Raw genomic sequence first — 21,681 nt, 5'->3', positions numbered from 1 at the left:
CTGTAACCATGGAAACATTGCTGAAAATACAGATTTTTGTGTAAGAATCGTTTCCGAGCACAACTCAAAACCAGCAGAGATATTTCATGAAACTTCATAGCACATTGTCTTATGGTCTAGTAGTGCCTTTTGCTATTTTAAGGTTTTCACTTTTTGTACTTTTTTCTGTAACCATGGAAACATTGCTGAAAATAGCAGATTTTTGTGTAAGAATCGTTTCCGGAGCACAACTCTAAAACCAGCAGAGATATTTCCACGAAACTTCATAGACACATTCTTTTTATGGTTTAGTAGTACCTTTTGCTATTTTTAGGTTTTCATTTTTTGCACTTTTTCCGTTACCATGGAAAAATTGCTGAAAATATCATGGTAAATGGTAAATGTTACTTTGCAAAACTCCACCCATCTCTGTGTATATAGTCTAATATAAATGTCAAGGCTGTATACCTGATTCAACAATTGCAGCCCCGCTCTACTTGAATTATACTCCATCTTTCTTTAGCTCAACTTCCTTTTTCCTGTTTTTTTTTCATACACATAAGTCTCCACAATCAAACTTACTTCAGCTTTGATATCTCCATTGGCGGGGGATCTGAATGACTATTGATTTAATATAATATGTTTTAGATAAATATTTGGCCATTATTATATTAAAACACCCAGAAAATAAAATATTTTTTTATTGAAGATAAACAACACATTAATATTGTTAGAAATTAAGTTTTTTCTCAACAGTTATTTTTGTAGTCAGGAGGACTGACAGCAACATTATAAAACACAAATTTAGCATTTTTAGGTCACCTGAGACGAAGTCTCAAGTGACCTATTCTAATCGCCTTTTGTCCGTCGTCGTCCGTCGTGCGTCGTCCGTCGTGCGTCGTATGTCCGTAAACAATTTACATTTTCGACTTCTTCTCCAAAACTGCTTAAGCAATTTCAATGAAATTTTGCACAAACCTTCTAAGGCATAAGGCCAATCAAAATTGTGAATTATGTGGTCCCCACCCCCCAGGGGGCTGTGGGAGGGGCCAAAAGGGGTAAAATTGAGTAAAATTTCAAAAATCTTCTTCTCTACTCACAGATGTGGTAGAATCAAATACTCTTCATAGATAGAAAGGTCTTAAGGTCCTTTACAAAAATTGTGAATTATATGACCCTGGGGTCTCTAATTTCCCCCTGGGGAGGGGGTTAAGTTTACCATAGTTTATATTGGGAAAACACATTTTTGCGCATTATTTGGTCATTTGTAATAGGAAATGAGTCAAATGTTGTCAGAATTATCAGTATGAGATGGCCATTTAATCCTTTTAACAAATTTTCTATGACTGACCCCCAGGGGCCTTCTGGTGGGGTCGAAAGGGGTCAAATAGGCTAAAACTTCAAAAATCTTCTGCTGAAATTCTGGAAATGGTAGAATCAAATACTTTTCATAAATAGAAAGGTCTTAAGGTCCTATACAAAAATTGTGAATTATATGACCCTGGGGTCTCACGTTTCCCCTTGGGGAGGGGGTCAAGTTTACTATAGTTTATATAGGGAAAACACATTTATGAGCATGTTTTGCTCAATTTTTATTGGAAACGAGTCAAATTTGGTTAGAATTATTAGCCCGATATTTTAATATCATATCCACATTGGTCCTGGCCGACCCCCTGGGGGCAGAGGGGCGGGGCCAAAAATTGGTCAAATAGGCTAAAACTTCAAAAATATTCTTTTAAAATTCTGGAAATGGTGTAATCAAATACACTTTAAAGATGAAAAGGTCTTAAAGTTTGTTTAAAGAAATCGTAAATTATATGACCCTGGGGTCTCCTGTTTCCGCTTGGGGAGGGGGTCAAGTTTACTATAGTTTATATAGGAAAAAGAAAATGAGCATTTTTTGCTCAATTTTCGTGGGAAATGAGTCAAACTTGGTTAGAATTATTAGCCTGAGATAGCATTTTAATATCATATCCACATTAGTCCTGGCCGACCCCCTGGGGGCAGAGGGGCGGGGCTAAAAAAGGGTCAAATAGGCTAAAACTTCAAAAATCTTCTAAAATTCTGGATATAGTAGAATCAAATAACTATAGATGGAAAGGTCTTAAGGTGTTTTATAAAAATTGTGAATTATATGACCTTGGGGTCTCACATTACCCCCTGGGGAGGGGTCGAGTTTCCTTTAGTTTATATAGGAAAAACATATTTGTGAACATTATTTGCCCAATTTTCGTAGGAAATTAGTCAAGCTTGATTAGAATTATTAGCCGAAGATATAGCATTTTAACATCCATATCCATCCTCGATGACTCCCTGGGGGACCAGAGGAGCAGGATCAAACAGGGTCAAAATGATTAAAATTTCAAAAAATACCTCTAAGTTCACAGGTCTGATGGAAGCAAATACTCTTCATAGTCTAAAGAGTCAAATTTATAAATCACTGACCAACTTCAAGGCCCAGCATATAGTGTATATATGTCTTTAATTTGTTTCATTATTTGTTTCATTATATATTCTAACTCAGGTGACGGTTAAGGCCCATGGGCCTCTTGTATTTCAAAAAGTGCTTCAGAGAGACCCACCCACTCAAGTGATTTTATTGAAATGCCACCCTGCCACAGAAGTGATTTTATTTTAAACACACCATGGCACATACTATTTTTAAAGTGCCTTCCCTGGGTACCATATATGTTTTGCTGGAACAGCCCTAAGTAAATGTTGTGTTCATTACCAGTTATTATCTTACATGGCAAGTAGATTTAGTGACATTATACATGTACATTAAAACCTGCCTGTCAAAGCAAAGCACCTCTGTATACAGACCACCTGCTTAATAAGACCACTTTTATAGGGTATCAAATAGCCATGCAATTTCTGACCCTTACCTCTCTCCTTTGTGGGAGTAGGGAGGTTTGTAGTACACAGAAAACCTGACCCTTACCTCTCTCCTTTGTGGGAGTAGGGAGGTTTGTAGTACACAGAAAACCTGACCCTTACCTCTCTCCTTTGTGGGAGTAGGGAGGTTTGTAGTACACAGAAAACCTGACCCTTACCTCTCTCCTCCTTTGTGGGAGTAGTTGTAGTACACAGAAAACCTGACCCTTACCTCTCTCCTTTGTGGGAGTAGGGAGGTTTGTAGTACACAGAAAACCTGACCCTTACCTCTCTCCTTTGTGGGAGTAGTGAGGTTTGTAGTACACAGAAAACCTGACCCTTACCTCTCTCCTTTGTGGGAGTAGGGAGGTTTGTAGTACACAGAAAACCTGACCCTTACCTCTCTCCTTTGTGTAAGTAGTTGTACTACACAGAAAACCTGACCCTTACCTCTCTCCTTTGTGGGAGTAGGGAGGTTTGTAGTACACAGAAAACCTGGCCCTTACCTCTCTCCTTTGTGGGAGTAGGGAGGTTTGTAGTACACAGAAAACCTGACCCTTACCTCTCTCCTTTGTGGGAGTAGTGAGGTTTGTAGTACACAGAAAACCTGACCCTTACCTCTCTCCTTTGTGTGAGTAGTGAGGTTTGTAGTACACAGAAAACCTGGCCCTTACCTCTCTCCTTTGTGGATGTGGTAGAGTAGGGAGGTTTGTAGTACACAGAAAACCTGACCCTTACCTCTCTCCTTTGTGGGAGTAGGGAGGTTTGTAGTACACAGAAAACCTGACCCTTACCTCTCTCCTTTGTGGGAGTAGGGAGGTTTGTAGTACACAGAAAACCTGACCCTTACCTCTCTCCTTTGTGGGAGTAGGGAGGTTTGTAGTACACAGAAAACCTGACCCTTACCTCTCTCCTTTGTGGGAGTAGGGAGGTTTGTAGTACACAGAAAACCTGACCCTTACCTCTCTCCTTTGTGTAAGTAGTAGGGAGTGTAAGTTTTGTACTACACAGAAAACCTGACCCTTACCTCTCTCCTTTGTGGGAGTAGGGAGGTTTGTAGTACACAGAAAACCTGGCCCTTACCTCTCTCCTTTGTGGGAGTAGGGAGGTTTGTAGTACACAGAAAACCTGACCCTTACCTCTCTCCTTTGTGGAGTAGGGAGGTTTGTAGTTTGTACTACACAGAAAACCTGACCCTTACCTCTCTCCTTTGTGGGAGTAGTGAGGTTTGTAGTACACAGAAAACCTGACCCTTACCTCTCTCCTTTGTGGGAGTAGGGAGGTTTGTAGTACACAGAAAACCTGACCCTTACCTCTCTCCTTTGTGGGAGTAGGGAGGTTTGTAGTACACAGAAAACCTGACCCTTACCTCTCTCCTTTGTGGGAGTAGTGAGGTTTGTAGTACACAGAAAACCTGACCCTTACCTCTCTCCTTTGTGGGAGTAGGGAGGTTTGTAGTACACAGAAAACCTGACCCTTACCTCTCTCCTTTGTGGGAGTAGGGAGGTTTGTAGTACACAGAAAACCTGACCCTTACCTCTCTCCTTTGTGGGAGTAGGGAGGTTTGTAGTACACAGAAAACCTGACCCTTACCTCTCTCCTTTGTGGGAGTAGGGAGAGGTTTGTAGTACACAGAAAACCTGACCCTTACCTCTCTCCTTTGTGGGAGTAGGGAGGTTTTAGTACACAGAAAACCTGACCCTTACCTCTCTCCTTTGTGGGAGTAGGGAGGTTTGTAGTACACAGAAAACCTGACCCTTACCTCTCTCCTTTGTGGGAGTAGGGAGGTTTGTAGTACACAGAAAACTGGTAGGAGGTTGTAGTACACACACAAAACCTGACCCTTACCTCTCTCCTTTGTGGGAGTAGGGAGGTTTGTAGTACACAGAAAACCTGGCCCTTACCTCTCTCCTTTGTGGGAGTAGGGAGGTTTGTAGTACACAGAAAACCTGACCCTTACCTCTCTCCTTTGTGGGAGTAGGGAGGTTTGTAGTACACAGAAAACCTGACCCTTACCTCTCTCCTTTGTGGGAGTAGGGAGGTTTGTAGTACACAGAAAACCTGACCCTTACCTCTCTCCTTTGTGGGAGTAGGGAGGTTTGTAGTACACAGAAAACCTGACCCTTACCTCTCTCCTTTGTGGGAGTAGGGAGGTTTGTAGTACACAGAAAACCTGACCCTTACCTCTCTCCTTTGTGTGAGTAGGGAGGTTTGTAGTACACAGAAAACCTGACCCTTACCTCTCTCCTTTGTGGGAGTAGGGAGGTTTGTAGTACACAGAAAACCTGACCCTTACCTCTCTCCTTTGTGGGAGTAGGGAGGTTTGTAGTACACAGAAAACCTGGCCCTTACCTCTCTCCTTTGTGGGAGTAGGGAGGTTTGTAGTACACAGAAAACCTGGGTAATACCTCTCTCCTTTGTGGGAGTAGGGAGGTTTGTAGTACACAGAAAACCTGACCCTTACCTCTCTCCTTTGTGGGAGTAGGGAGGTTTGTAGTACACAGAAAACCTGACCCTTACCTCTCTCCTTTGTGGGAGTAGTGAGGTTTGTAGTACACAGAAAACCTGACCCTTACCTCTCTCCTTTGTGGGAGTAGTGAGGTTTGTAGTACACAGAAAACCTGACCCTTACCTCTCTCCTTTGTGGGAGTAGGGAGGTTTGTAGTACACAGAAAACCTGACCCTTACCTCTCCTTTGTGGGAGTAGGGAGGTACCTCTCATACCTCTCTCCTTTGTGGGAGTAGGGAGGTTTGTAGTACACAGAAAACCTGACCCTTACCTCTCTCCTTTGTGGGAGTAGTGGAGGTTTGTAGTACACAGAAAACCTGACCCTTACCTCTCTCCTTTGTGGGAGTAGGGAGGTTTGTAGTACACAGAAAACCTGACCCTTACCTCTCTCCTTTGTGGAGTAGGGAGGTTTGTAGTACACAGAAAACCTGACCCTTACCTCTCTCCTTTGTGGGAGTAGGGAGGTTTGTAGTACACAGAAAACCTGACCCTTACCTCTCTCCTTTGTGGGAGTAGGGAGGTTTGTAGTACACAGAAAACCTGACCCTTACCTCTCTCCTTTGTGGGAGTAGTGAGGTTTGTAGTACACAGAAAACCTGACCCTTACCTCTCTCCTTTGTGGGAGTAGTGAGGTTTGTAGTACACAGAAAACCTGACCCTTACCTCTCTCCTTTTGTGGGAGTAGTGAGGTTTGTAGTACACAGAAAACCTGACCCTTACCTCTCTCCTTTGTGGGAGTAGGGAGATTTGTAGTACACAGAAAACCTGACCCTTACCTCTCTCCTTTGTGGGAGTAGGGAGGTTTGTAGTACACAGAAAACCTGACCCTTACCTCTCTCCTTTGTGGGAGTAGGGAGGTTTGTAGTACACAGAAAACCTGACCCTTACCTCTCTCCTTTGTGGGAGTAGGGAGGTTTGTAGTACACAGAAAACCTGACCCTTACCTCTCTCCTTTGTGGGAGTAGGGAGGTTTGTAGTACACACAGAAAAACCTGACCCTTACCTCTCTCCTTTGTGGGAGTAGGAGGTTTGTAGTACACAGAAAACCTGACCCTTACCTCTCTCCTTTGTGGGAGTAGGGAGGTTTGTAGTACACAGAAAACCTGACCCTTACCTCTCTCCTTTGTGTAAGTAGGGAAGTTTGTGTAGTACACAGAAAACCTGGTCCTTACCTCTCTCCTTTGTGGGAGTAGTAGGTTTGTAGTACACAGAAAACCTGACCCTTACCTCTCTCCTTTGTGGGAGTAGGGAGGTTTGTAGTACACAGAAAACCTGGCCCTTACCTCTCTCCTTTGTGGGAGTAGTGAGGTTTGTAGTACACAGAAAACCTGGCCCTTACCTCTCTCCTTTGTGGGAGTAGGGAGGTTTGTAGTACACAGAAAACCTGACCCTTACCTCTCTCCTTTGTGGGAGTAGGGAGGTTTGTAGTACACAGAAAACCTGACCCTTACCTCTCTCCTTTGTGGGAGTAGGGAGGTTTGTAGTACACAGAAAACCTGACCCTTACCTCTCTCCTTTGTGGGAGTAGGGAGGTTTGTAGTACACAGAAAACCTGGCCCTTACCTCTCTCCTTTGTGGGAGTAGGGAGGTTTGTAGTACACAGAAAACCTGACCCTTACCTCTCTCCTTTGTGGGAGTAGGGAGGTTTGTAGTACACAGAAAACCTGACCCTTACCTCTCTCCTTTGTGGGAGTAGGGAGGTTTGTAGTACACAGAAAACCTGACCCTTACCTCTCTCCTTTGTGGGAGTAGGGAGGTTTGTAGTACACAGAAAACCTGACCCTTACCTCTCTCCTTTGTGGGAGTAGGGAGGTTTGTAGTACACAGAAAACCTGACCCTTACCTCTCTCCTTTGTGGGAGTAGGGAGGTTTGTAGTACACAGAAAACCTGACCCTTACCTCTCTCCTTTGTGGGAGTAGGGAGGTTTGTAGTACACAGAAAACCTGACCCTTACCTCTCTCCTTTGTGGGAGTAGGGAGGTTTGTAGTACACAGAAAACCTGACCCTTACCTCTCTCCTTTGTGGGAGTAGGGAGGTTTGTAGTACACAGAAAACCTGACCCTTACCTCTCTCCTTTGTGGGAGTAGGGAGGTTTGTAGTACACAGAAAACCTGGCCCTTACCTCTCTCCTTTGTGGGAGTAGTGAGGTTTGTAGTACACAGAAAACCTGGCCCTTACCTCTCTCCTTTGTGGGAGTAGGGAGGTTTGTAGTACACAGAAAACCTGACCCTTACCTCTCTCCTTTGTGGGAGTAGTGAGGTTTGTAGTACACAGAAAACCTGACCCTTACCTCTCTCCTTTGTGGGAGTAGGGAGGTTTGTAGTACACAGAAAACCTGATCCCTTACCTCTCTCCTTTGTGGGAGTAGGGAGGTTTGTAGTACACAGAAAACCTGACCCTTACCTCTCTCCTTTGTGGGAGTAGGGAGGTTTGTAGTACACAGAAAACCTGACCCTTACCTCTCTCCTTTGTGGGAGTAGGGAGGTTTGTAGTACACAGAAAACCTGACCCTTACCTCTCTCCTTTGTGGGAGTAGGGAGGTTTGTAGTACACAGAAAACCTGACCCTTACCTCTCTCCTTTGTGGGAGTAGGGAGGTTTGTAGTACACAGAAAACCTGACCCTTACCTCTCTCCTTTGTGGGAGTAGGGAGGTTTGTAGTACACAGAAAACCTGACCCTTACCTCTCTCCTTTGTGGGAGTAGGGAGGTTTGTAGTACACAGAAAACCTGACCCTTACCTCTCTCCTTTGTGGGAGTAGGGAGGTTTGTAGTACACAGAAAACCTGACCCTTACCTCTCTCCTTTGGTGGGAGTAGGGAGGTTTGTAGTACACAGAAAACCTGACCCTTACCTCTCTCCTTTGTGGGAGTAGTGAGGTTTGTAGTACACAGAAAACCTGACCCTTACCTCTCTCCTTTGTGGGAGTAGGGAGGTTTGTAGTACACAGAAAACCTGACCCTTACCTCTCTCCTTTGTGGGAGTAGGGAGGTTTGTAGTACACAGAAAACCTGACCCTTACCTCTCTCCTTTGTGGGAGTAGGGAGGTTTGTAGTACACAAAAACCTGACCCTTACCTCTCTCCTTTGTGTGGGAGTAGGGAGGTTTGTAGTACACAGAAAACCTGACCTTACCTCTCTCCTTTGTGGAGTAGGAGGTTTGTAGTACACAGAAAACCTGCCTTACTCTCTTTTGTGGGAGTAGGGAGGTTTGTAGTACACAGAAAACCTGACCCTTACCTCTCTCCTTTGTGGGAGTAGGGAGGTTTGTAGTACACAGAAAACCTGACCTACCTCTCCTTTGTGGAGTAGAGGTTTGTAGTACACAGAAAACCTGACCCTTACCTCTCTCCTTTGTGGGAGTAGGGAGGTTTGTAGTACACAGAAAACCTGACCCTTACCTCTCTCCTTTGTGGGAGTAGGGAGGTTTGTAGTACACAGAAAACCTGACCCTTACCTCTCTCCTTTGTGGGAGTAGGGAGGTTTGTAGTACACAGAAAACCTGACCCTTACCTCTCTCCTTTGTGGGAGTAGGGAGGTTTGTAGTACACAGAAAACCTGACCCTTACCTCTCTCCTTTGTGGGAGTAGGGAGGTTTTGAGTACACAGAAAAACCTGGCCCTTACCTCTCTCCTTTGTGGGAGTAGGGAGGTTTGTAGTACACAGAAAACCTGACCCTTACCTCTCTCCTTTGTGGGAGTAGGGAGGTTTGTAGTACACAGAAAACCTGACCCTTACCTCTCTCCTTTGTGGGAGTAGGGAGGTTTATAGTACACAGAAAACCTGACCCTTACCTCTCTCCTTTGTGGGAGTAGGGAGGTTTGTAGTACACAGAAAACCTGACCCTTACCTCTCTCCTTTGTGGGAGTAGGGAGGTTTGTAGTACACAGAAAACCTGACCCTTACCTCTCTCCTTTGTGTAAGTAGTTGTACTACACAGAAAACCTGACCCTTACCTCTCTCCTTTGTGTAAGTAGTTGTACTACACAGAAAACCTGACCCTTACCTCTCTCCTTTGTGGGAGTAGGGAGGTTTGTAGTACACAGAAAACCTGACCCTTACCTCTCTCCTTTGTGGGAGTAGGGAGGTTTGTAGTACACAGAAAACCTGACCCTTACCTCTCTCCTTTGTGGGAGTAGGGAGGTTTGTAGTACACAGAAAACCTGGCCCTTACCTCTCTCCTTTGTGGGAGTAGGGAGGTTTGTAGTACACAGAAAAAACCTGACCCTTACCTCTCTCCTTTGTGGGAGTAGGGAGGTTTGTAGTACACAGAAAACCTGATGGCCCTTACCTCTCTCCTTTGTGGGAGTAGGGAGGTTTGTAGTACACAGAAAACCTGGCCCTTACCTCTCTCCTTTGTGGGAGTAGGGAGGTTTGTAGTACACAGAAAACCTGGTCCTTACCTCTCTCCTTTGTGGGAGTAGGGAGGTTTGTAGTACACAGAAAACCTGGCCCTTACCTCTCTCCTTTGTGGGAGTAGGGAGGTTTGTAGTACACAGAAAACCTGGCCCTTACCTCTCTCCTTTGTGGGAGTAGGGAGGTTTGTATTAACTATATACTATATTACAAAATATAGTGATTTTAGATAATGGATCCCATAGATATATCAAGTAAATGGCTGGAATATGTTGTAATAGTCAATAAATCATAAAACAAACAAGTTTATAATCCACGCTGAAAGACAAAGATCTTGATTGAGGAAGATATTTTGTTACAACATTTGTCAGGTCAAAAAAATACATTTGTTTTTGAAAGTTGACTTAATTAATAATCATTACAATTAGAAATGTCATAGCGAGGAATACTTGTAATCTTTTCAGAATTGCTTCAACTGTTACCATGACAACAAATTTACAGAAAGGGTTGCGATGACAGCAAGTTCTGTTTGAATACATAATACATTACAAAAAGCTCTATTACTTTATCACAGCTGTTGCCATAACAAAAACAACTACTTTGTCGGATATTTCCGTACAACTTTCCTTTCAGGACAACAGATACATCATCAATAAATTGCCACTCTATCAAATCTCGCTATGACAACAATTACATCTTTTTTTTCTGAATAAATAGTAACTACAACTTTTTGACAACTGTTGACATGACAACAATCACATTCTATGAGTGAATCGATCACCACAACAACTTTACAACAACTTTTGTAATGACAACAGATAGGTAATGTATAAGTGTTTAGTTTTTTCTAGAATTACATAAAATTGTTGAATATAGTATCTACAAAAATAGATGTCAGTCTTATGAATATAATAAAGGCGTCAACAAATATTTATATATTTTGTGTCTATAAATATAGCTGTTTTTTGTGTCTATAAATATAGATATTTTCATGTAAAAAGATACAATATATGTTTATTAATTTTTAAGAGATTCTTGGATACCAGGTACATAGAAAAATATACTGTTATTATATACCCAGTTATAATTATACAGATTGTCATGAAGACTTTTTGTTGAAGGAATCCAATAATTATCTAAAACAAATCATAACAAAAATTTAGTAATACATGGACATATATATTAACATATAAATAAAAATTTTAACATGGTATATTGGTCCCAAAGACAACATGTCAACTTTCCATAGGTATATATTTCATGGATCATACAATCTCCAATCGAACACTTCATTGAATAATTGATTTCCTGAGTTAAATGTGACAATACATCTGGTCAAAAATTCCTTGATCTGGACATAAACCAGAAAAGAGAAATTTTCACCACATGAAAATTTTATGATCTTCCACTTATCGTTCCATTAAGCTTAAATTTTTGTGTTCTCAATAATTGTGCTCAAAGCTGTGGAAATTTCATCTCGGCAAAAATTACCAACTATACGAAAGTTCAAATGAAATACATTACAAATGGCACATTAAAATTCCATCACAGTTTTTATAAATAGACCACTTGGATTAATGATATAGAATAAGTAGTCTATACATATAGATATAAATGAATTTTCAAATCATTAGTTATCGTATAACAGGTTATTTTCCCAGGTCAAAATTTTCATGATTTGGACCAAAAACTAAAAAAATAAATTTTAGTGTGAATCAAAACTTCACAGTTTGGCTTCAATTGTATATAAAATAAATAAATTCATAAAATTTCGTGGATCAAAATTACACAACCATATGGTGATGACCCGCGAAATCGTGAAAAATAACTGACTATACAGCATCCTACAGAATCTACATGTTAGTAACTCTTGTTTGTTATTTTGATTTTATATAATAGTTAACACCGTTTCCCATACATGATTAAGTATACATCTTACCGTATTCGACCCAATAAGCGCCCCCATCCCTATAAGTGCCACTCCCTTTTTTATGGCTTTAATTTCACTTTACACGAATCAAATGCAGACTGAAAATATCAAAACTGTTGATTTCCTGACTGATTTCTTTTCCAAATTGATTTATGCCTTACTTTGTATAATAATTGTATAAATTAAAGGCTATATTTCAAATTTGTTTCTTTTAAGTGCCCCCTTATTTGCTTCAATTTTTGAAGGGCGCTTATTGGGTTGAATACGGTATGTCCTATTGACCATTGTAAAACGCTGGTAATCATCTTTTTGTCGGCTACAATACCAAACAGGTAAGTCTTGACCTAACAAAACAATACCGCCAGTCAAATAATCAGCATTTAAGTTCAAACATGCACCAAATGAAAGTTTTTGAAGTATTTTCACAATAACATGAATTTTATAGAGTATTAATAATCACGGATATGATTCTCAATTGAAGGTCTCAGGTGATACCACCTTCAGTAATATGCTGCCGTGATGCTGAGCTTTTTCACAGACTCCATAAGTTCTTTTTCTTTGAGGAACACTGTCATATCCACAGGTTTAAAACCGGTGATTCCAAAGGCCCTCAACTTATCCAACCATTCCTTTTTACTGGACATATCAATTAGGGCTTTGGTTATTTTTTCTTTCATGTCATCTGCAAATAATATTTGAAACCAAATTTATTTTTTATCACGCATGTAGTCTAGTTCACAGTTGCAATATACCATAAATAGGCCATATTGCTGCTAAAATAATTCTTGATGAAAATATATAAGCATGCAATACTTTAATATAATATTGTTTCATTAGAGTTTTCACATGAACCATGAACTGTTTTTGCTCCAATTCACATGAAGCAATATAGGCTAGAATGTGTTATTCTGTATGGCCATCTTGGATTTCGGATCGGCCCGAAGAATAACAACACTTTGTCGGGACCATGTCAGGATCATTTCATGCAAGTTTCAGCTAAATCGCACAGATGGAACTTGAGAAGAAGTTCAAAATGTTTTTTCAAGATGGGGGCTGTGGCGACCATCTTGGATCGACCCGAAAAATAACAATATTTTGTCGAAACCATGTCAGGATAATTTCATGCAAGTTTCAGCTAAATTGCACTGATAAAACTTGAGAAGAAGTTCAAAATGTGTTTTCAAGATGGTGGCTGTGGCGGCCATCTTGGATTTTGGATCGACCCGAAAAATAACAACACTTTGTCGGGACCATGTCAGGATCATTTCATGCAAGTTTCAGCTAAATTGCACCAGTAGAACTTGAGAAGAAGTTTAAAATGTGTTTTCAAGATGGCAGCTGTGGCAGCCATCTTGGATTTCGGATCAACCCGAAAAATAACAACACTAGGTCAGGACCATCTCAGGATCATTTCATGTAAGTTTCAGCTCAATCCCAGTGGTCAAACTTGAGAAGAAGATTGAAATGTGAAAAGTTTACAGACGGCGCACGGCGCACAACGACGTACAAAGCATGATGGCTATAGGTCATCCTGACCCTTCGGGTCAGATGACCTAAAAAAAACGAGAGTTTTTACAACATAACAACGACGTCATAATGAATACCTACCCGCAAAGGAGGTAACTCTGTCATATACAAAGACAGTTTAAGTTTTCTTATAAATTAAAGCAAGGACGTATATGAGAAGGATAAGTCACACTGGGTTTTGGACAAGTACTGCGTAGGAGCTTTTGTGTTTGTACACTGACCGTGACGTTGGGCAACAACTGATTTTCCATTGATATCTGCTGCCGCAGCCTTTGATGTAGCTTGCTGGTGCGAGGGTTACCGTCTTACTTTCTGAAGCGTGCTGTCATTTCATGAGCTGACATATTTTTTTAACAAAAATTTAAGACATATCTTCTAAATCTTCCGTCTTTAAAGTAAGTACTAAACGTTGTGAAATTTAATTAACTTTACATTGGTGTTTCGTTTGGCTCGATAAGAAAAGCATTTGTTGAGAAAAATGGTTTTTATTCCCGGTTCATTGGCATCACGCATGGTGTTTAGTAGTGTAAAGAGACAGTGACGAATCCTTCTTATTTATAAATCCTTGATTAAAACAGTCATAAAACATTTTAGAAATACATGTAATGGCTTAATGTAATTTGTGTAACTAAAAATAAGAAACACAAAAATGAAAATTCATGAAAATGAATTATATAAAGCGAATGCCCCACCTACCTGGAAGTTGAGAATTGAACACAACTGGGTAAATTGGGAGGGGTCCGAACGATTTTAGTACGGTGATGTTTTCTTTGTGCTGTGGATTCTGTTGAAGGTAGTTGTATAAAACGGTGGAGTCAACAGCTGCTGACGATGCCGTTTTATTTAGTACCATCTGTATAGACTTCAGGGGAGAGCCTGCAATATATATATAGTATAGAGATTACCAAATAATTGTAAATATTCATTTATGAATTCCAAGATATTCTACAATTTCATAGAAGAAAGACTTACTTGAACAGAAGACAATTTCACAGAAAATAGGCTCACCTGAGCAGAGGACAATTTTACAGGACAAAACTTTACCTGAGCAGAGGACAATTTTACAGAACAAAGACTTACCTGAGCAGAGGACAATTTCACAGAACAAAACTTTACCTGAGCATAGGACAATTTTACAGAACAAAGACTTACCTGAGCAGAGGACAATTTCACAGAACAAAATTTTACCTGAACGGAGAACATTTCCAAAGAAGTTTGAGTTATATCCCATCTTTTTCAGTTCTTGTAAAGTAACCAAGCATCCACTAAGGGAGGAGTCCTCTACGTAGGCAAAGCTGTGTCCCTGTAGGTCGTGTACTTCCTTGTATTCCCCCCTGTGTAAAGTTAAATATGATAGATAGACTGCCAACTTTGCTTTTGATATCTGAAGGGACTAAACACAGTGGAAAGTTTAGTATTGTGGATTTTATTGATTTTTGTAATCCAAATATGTTGTAGCCAGCAATTGTTGCTGCATACACTACATTTCTTTTTTGCATTGCAACTTTCAAAACTTAATTGAATTTTGAATTTTAACAACATAAAATTTTGGGATCTGCATAGATAATTTCCTTTAAGTTTACAAAATTTAAAAAGAGCTTACTATTATATAAGTCTTCTTAATAAATCTAAAATCTCATGATGGTGCTCTGATATTATACTGATGTAAATATACAGAGTAATCATTCCAATTCTAAGAATGTAAAGTATATAGCGCTGTATTAATGTTTGAAATTGACAAATGGGCGAAGATTTATCCCTGCAGATAAATATCAAAAAGGAAACCATGAAATGTTCGCCCCGTCAAATTAAACAACTATACAGTAATTAACAGACATTAATATACATGCATACTTACACATCTTTTGTGTTGATAATGAGGTCAGAAAAGTATACAGGATTAGCCTGACTCTTGGAATGGACATGGACAGGAGCCGCTCCACATAACTCGACTTTTGAGTTCTTCCTCTGCTGCAGTGGTAGAAATGTTTCACTGCTCATAAAACCTATCAAAACAACAAATATCACTAAATGTTAACCAGTTGACATATATGAGAGTAGAAAACACTTTTAAGTCATAATTTGAACTTTTTATTTAAATATCTGTAATAAAAAGACTTTTGTATTTACCTTATATATATGTAAATCATGACGACATTGTGACTAAAAAGGGATCATTGGTCTACAAAGGTTACACAATAAAGATATCATTTGTTTTGGAAGTCCATCTGTTTTTAAAGGTCACCTTTCTAAAAAGATCATGTGTTCACACCTATCAAAAAGTTTGTATACATGTCTTTGATAATTGCCAGAGTGAAAATACTAATAGTCTTCAAAGTAAACGAATCAGATTTACAGTTCATCAACCTGCAAAGGTTAAAAGGATGCAAAGGTCACCAACATACAAAGGTCAACAACATACAAAGGTAAACAATATACAAAGGTAACCAATATACAAAGGTCACCAATATACAAAGGTCACCAATATACAAAGATCACCAATATACAAAGGTCACCAACATACAAAGGTCACCAACATACAAAAGTCACCAATATACAAAGGTCACCAACATACAAAGGTCACCAACATACAAAGGTCACCAACATACAAAGGTCACCAATATACAAAGGTCACCAACATACAAAGGTCACCAATATACAAAGGTCACCAACATACAAAGGTCAACAACATACAAAGGTCACCAACATACAAAGGTCACCAATATACAAAGGTCACCAATATAAAAAGGTCTGTCTATTCAAGAAACAGGAACAAAGATATGTGACTGAACCTCTCAAGCCTATTATCAATAAAGTTGCAAGTCACCAACATACAAAGATCACCAATATACAAAGGTCACCAATATACAAAGGTCATCAACATACAAAAGTCACCAATATACAAAGGTCACCATCATACAAAAGTCATCAACATACAAACGTCACCAACATACAAAGGTCACCAACATACAAAGGTCACCAACATACAAAAGTCACCAATATACAAAGGTCACCAACATACAAAGATCACCAATATACAAAGGTCACCAATATACAAAGGTCACCAATATACAAAGGTCACCAATATACAAAGGTCACCAACATACAAAGGTCAACAACATACAAAGGTCACCAATATACAAAGGTCACCAACATACAAAGGTCATCAACATACAAAGGTCACCAACATACAAAGGTCACCAACATACAAAGGTCACCAATATACAAAGGTCACCAATATACAAAGGTCACCATACAAAGGAAACAACAAATGGTCATCAACCTATATCAAAAGGTCACCCAACATACAAAGGTCACCAATATACAAAGGTCACCAATATACAAAGTCATCAACATACAAAAGTCACCAACATACAAAGGTCACCATCATACAAAGGTCATCAACATACAAAGGTCACCAACATACAAAGGTCACCAACATACAAAGGTCACCAACATACAAAAGTCACCAATATACAAAGGTCACCAACATACAAAGATCACCAATATACAAAGGTCACCAATATACAAAGGTCAACAACATACAAAAGTCACCAATATACAAAGGTCACCAACATACAAAGGTCATCAACATACAAAGGTCATCAACATACAAAGGTCACCAACATACAAAGGTCACCAATATACAAAGGTCACCATCATACAAAGGTCAACAACATACAAAGGTCACCAACATACAAAGGTCACCAATATACAAAGGTCACCAATATAAAAAGGTCTGTCTATACAAGAAACAGGAACAAAGATATGTGACTGAACCTCTCAAGCCTATTATCAATAAAGTTGCAAGTCACCAACATACAAAGATCACCAATATACAAAGGTCACCAATATACAAAGGTCACCAACATACAAAAGTCACCAATATACAAAGGTCACCAACATACAAAGGTCATCAACATACAAAGGTCACCAACATACAAAGGTCACCAACATACAAAGGTCACCAACATACAAAGGTCACCAACATACAAAGGTCATCAACATACAAAGGTCATCAACATACAAAGGTCACCAATATACAAAGGTCATCAACATACACAAAGGTCACCAACATACAAAGGTCACCAACATACAAAAGGTCACCAACACAAAGGTCACCAACATACAAATCACCAACATACAAAGGTCACCAATATACAAAAGGTCACCAATATACAAAGGTCACCAATATACAAAGGTCACCATCATACAAAGGTCACCAACATACAAAGGTCATCAACATACAAAGGTCATCAACATACAAAGGTCACCAATATACAAAGGTCACCAACATACAAAGGTCATCAACATACAAAGGTCACCAACACACAAAGGTCACCAATATTCAAAGGTCACCAATATAAAAAGGTCTGTCTATACAAGAAACAGAAACAAAGATATGTGACTGAACCTCTCAAGCCTATTATTAATAAAGTTGCAAGTCTAAAATTGACAATTAAACAGTCCACTAAGATGCAAAGGTCATCAGTCCACTGAGGACAACATAATGTGAAGGTCATCAACTACAGAGGTCAGATCACAAAGATGCAAAGGTCACCAGTTCACAGAGGTAACTGTGGAGTGAAGTTCACCAGTCTCTCAAAGTCACTAAGATGCAAAGGTAACCAGTCTACAGAGGTCACTATGACGTGAAGGTCACCAGAACAGATGTCACCCAGTCTACAGAGGTCACAATGATGTGATGGTCACCAGTCTACAGGAGTCACAATGATGTTAAGGTCGCCAGTCTACAGAGGTCACTATGATGTGAAGGTCACCAGTCTACAGAGGTCACTTTGACGTGAAGGGTCACCAGTCTACAGAGGTCACAATGATGTGAAGGTCACCAGTCTACAGAGGTCACTATGATGTGAAGGTCACCAGTCTACAGAGGTCACTATGATGTGAAGGTCACCAGTCTACAGAGGTCACAATGATGTGATGGTCACCAGTCTACAGAGGTCACTATGACATGAAGGTCGCCAGTCTACAGAGGTCACTATGATGTGAAGGTCACCAGTCTACAGAGGGCACAATGATGTGATGGTCACCAGTCTACAGAGGTCACAATGATGTGATGGTCACCAGTCTACAGAGGTCACTATGATGTGAAGGTCGCCAGTCTACAGAGGTCACTTTGATGTGAAGGTCACCAGTCTACAGAGGTCACTATGATGTGAAGGTCACCAGTCTATAGAGGTCACTATGATGTGACACCTATCTATAACTTACACCAAATGTTTGCCTGTCTTTTAGGTCTCCTTTTTATAAAATTCAATGTCACTTGTTTGATAAAGTTCAAAAACTTTCATAAGTAATCGGTCTACATGTGTATGTTGGTCCATGAAAGTCACCTATCTCTCAAGGTCGTCAATCGATAAAAGGCCACCAGTCATAAATTCCAAAAAGCCTATAAATGGTCGATAAAAGATGTTGAAGATGTTTAAATAATGCACTTTTTATAATGAAAACAAAACCTTACACAGATAACACCATTACCTATATCGACCTCGTCTGCTGTGAATGGGTCAGTTCTCTCTCTGGGTGGACCATCCCACCGGGACTCGTAGATCAGATAGGCTTCCCTCTCAGTTACCTCCTCTAGGTACTGCAGGATCACCTCAAACAGCTCCACAGGTAGACCTGGGCACATATAGGTGATCAGTCGTAACTTTTTCTCCGACATCTGGAAAACATCATTCTGTTTATTATTGGACAGAGGTGGCTGCGATCAGAGAATTTAATATTCTCCATGAAACTAAAGTCTTTGAGTTTCTTTCCTTTTATTTCTACTTAATGTTCGATGTTTTACTACTTGTAGCCTTCATAAGTGCCATAACAATACAATTTACAGTTGTAAGATACAATACAGTGATTTTTCTCCTTATAAATCTGGGGTCGGTAAACGATCCCATTCCCAATGCCAAACCCCCCTATTTTTTCCCAATTACAATTAAAAATTCCCAAATCAAATCTCTGAAAAACAAACAAAACCCGAATAGCTCTCCCCTCATTGTTTAAAGTAAAACAAACTACTCTGAAACTGTTGTTATGGTCGTCACCTTTTGATAAAATGAAACAGTTTACTGTTTTACAATATCTAATCACTTATTATACCATGTTCAGTAATGGGTAGCCTTTTCCCAAAACTGCTCTTTTTGCGATTAAATATTCCCAATTTGTTACAAAAACTTTTTTCCAAAAATACCCTGAAAAATCACTGCAATATATTGTAAAATACATTGCAATAGTAATCAATTGAATACACAATAAATATATGTTTAAATTATGCAAAAGATACACTATTGTATGTATACATTATTATATGTGTAGATTATCATATTTGTACATTATTATATGTATACAGCTTCCAGTAAATGGAAAAATAATAGGTGAAGGGTCTTATATATTCAAACATCCCCCCCTCCCTACAAATTCTGGAAATTTGTTAAAATAAGTGGCGTTTAACTATTTCCATGAGGCGTCTTATTTGTGGTGAACATGATCCATAGGCGGACAGTGGATTACAATTGATGACCTTAATCATTACTGAAAAGGAAAAAAGTATATAAGTAGATTAGTGCTGGCTGAAACATCAACAGGAAGTAGGGGACTTAATATGAATCAGAATTAAGCTAACTGTGCAAAATGCCAAATGTCCAACGGAAACGCTGTAGATATATTAGTAAATTCACAAGTATCAATTGTTTTATTATTATAAAAAAAACATGGAATTAGGTAATGAGAACGATCAGCTAATAAGCCACAAGGTGTCTGTGTTTCATTGAGTTCAACTCGATTTGACTTTAATTATACAAAATTGTAAGTTGGGTTATTCATAATGTGTCTTAGTTTTCTTCGTATTCAAATCATGGATAATTTCAGACACAATAAAAAAATTGTTAAATTGTCTAATGACAGGAATTTTACACAATCAAATAAGAGGTCCTTTTTGTAAAGTACATTAGCAAAACTATTCTTAAATTTGGTTACACTTCTATAGACAAATTTTATCGCTGTACTAGAATTTAGCTTAATTACCTGAGCATGAAAAAATCCTAAAATATAGAATATACCGCTAAAATTAGTACATGTGCAATACACAGGAAGGTTTACATGCTGGTGATGGTACTTTAATGGTACTTAACATACATGAATCTTAAATTAATAATACTGTCTGCTTAAGTGTCACTGGTTATAAACTGTACATGTACCGTATTCAACCCAATTGAAGTGCCAAGGTGGCTTTACACTTCAGAAAATCAAGAGGCACTTAATTGTACCATCTAAATTGAAGGCTGAAAAAATAAGAGCAATTTAAAAGATTGAACTGTATCAGCTCTTAATATTATTAGTTCTGCAAATATGGTATACAGAAATATACAGTATGTTGATCGACGATTTCTACATAATATTTCAGTAATAAAGCCAATTTAAACACAACATTTAAAACTCCATCAACATTATATATTTCCATGATATCTTTTCTTCATCAGTATGGTCATTGAGCCATGTCCGATAGTTAATTTACAGGTAAACCTGACGGTTGAAGGTTTACTATGAATCAACCATGCAAAAAGAAGGTCAAAACTCAAGATTAAGGTTACATTTCTATATATACATAATGAACATGAACATACATATACACACTACATTTTCTGTTAACATTTCAATACCTCTACATGTATTACAAAAACATGATGTAAAAATTAAAACCATCACACTGGAATGATTATTATCTTTAACAGTTTAATTGTAATCATTATCAAATATTAATATTATGTACATATATATATATTTGTATGCATCCTAGTATTCCCATTTTAAAAATTAAAAGCCGTTTCGGAAAGGTAGTGGCCCTTTAATTGTAATCATTATCAAATATTAAAATTATGTACATATATATATATTTGTATGCATCCTAGTATTTAGGAAGGTAATCTTCACACAGAGGTCACTAAAGCATGTTTTACTGTGTACAGAACATGCTTAATAATCCTTCAATTTACATGTACCTTCTTAAAACTCATTTACTTTATTTTTTTAGTGTGGCATGCCATCCATATGCTTACTATTGTTATTCGATACAGATATATAGTAAAACTACTGAAAGAACACATTAACTTGAAATTGTAACCAGCTACTAGATCTATTAGGAAATGAATTAAAGTTTACGTTGATAACTGGTAAAAAACAAGTAACGTAAGATCGTTATTTGACATTTCCAAATTAGGCCTTTGACAGAGTATCTAAAAACATAACATATAAATTCTGCTTTGACAGAATTAAAAAAACACTTCAAGAATGATAAAGACGCTTGAACAAATGGCTCACCTCTGCAGCGGTTTGTTCCCCACTTCCTCCTAACTTTTTTAAGTCAGCCAAAATGAAAGTAGACCGGGTTATCTATTTTACGGAATGACATGGAAAAAAATCTACGTTTATTTTCAGAAAGTCACATAAGTTTTATAATGTAATGGCCGTTTATGTGGTTCTTAAGTATAT

General features: G+C 38.9%; 1 protein-coding gene across 1 annotated transcript; it reads right to left on the bottom strand.

Annotated features, from left to right (window-relative positions):
- Window positions 1-9,914: 9,914 nt before the first annotated feature.
- On the bottom strand, window positions 9,915-21,611 carry LOC138331877 (uncharacterized). The gene is made up of 6 exons (XM_069279715.1): window positions 21,511-21,611; window positions 18,676-18,862; window positions 15,032-15,179; window positions 14,362-14,507; window positions 13,870-14,049; window positions 9,915-12,328 (listed from the first exon to the last, which is right to left on the bottom strand). Exons 2-6 carry the CDS (start codon window positions 18,860-18,862, stop codon window positions 12,147-12,149), a joined length of 843 nt encoding a protein of 280 aa, XP_069135816.1. The 5' UTR covers window positions 21,511-21,611; the 3' UTR covers window positions 9,915-12,146.
- Between the last annotated feature and the right edge of the window lie 70 nt (window positions 21,612-21,681).

This window comes from Argopecten irradians, chromosome 9 (genome assembly GCF_041381155.1).
Source record: "Argopecten irradians isolate NY chromosome 9, Ai_NY, whole genome shotgun sequence".
NCBI classification, from domain to species: Eukaryota; Metazoa; Mollusca; class Bivalvia; order Pectinida; family Pectinidae; genus Argopecten; species Argopecten irradians.
Note: the sequence above shows the minus strand (reverse complement) of the source record. Positions and strands in the feature narration are given on the sequence as shown.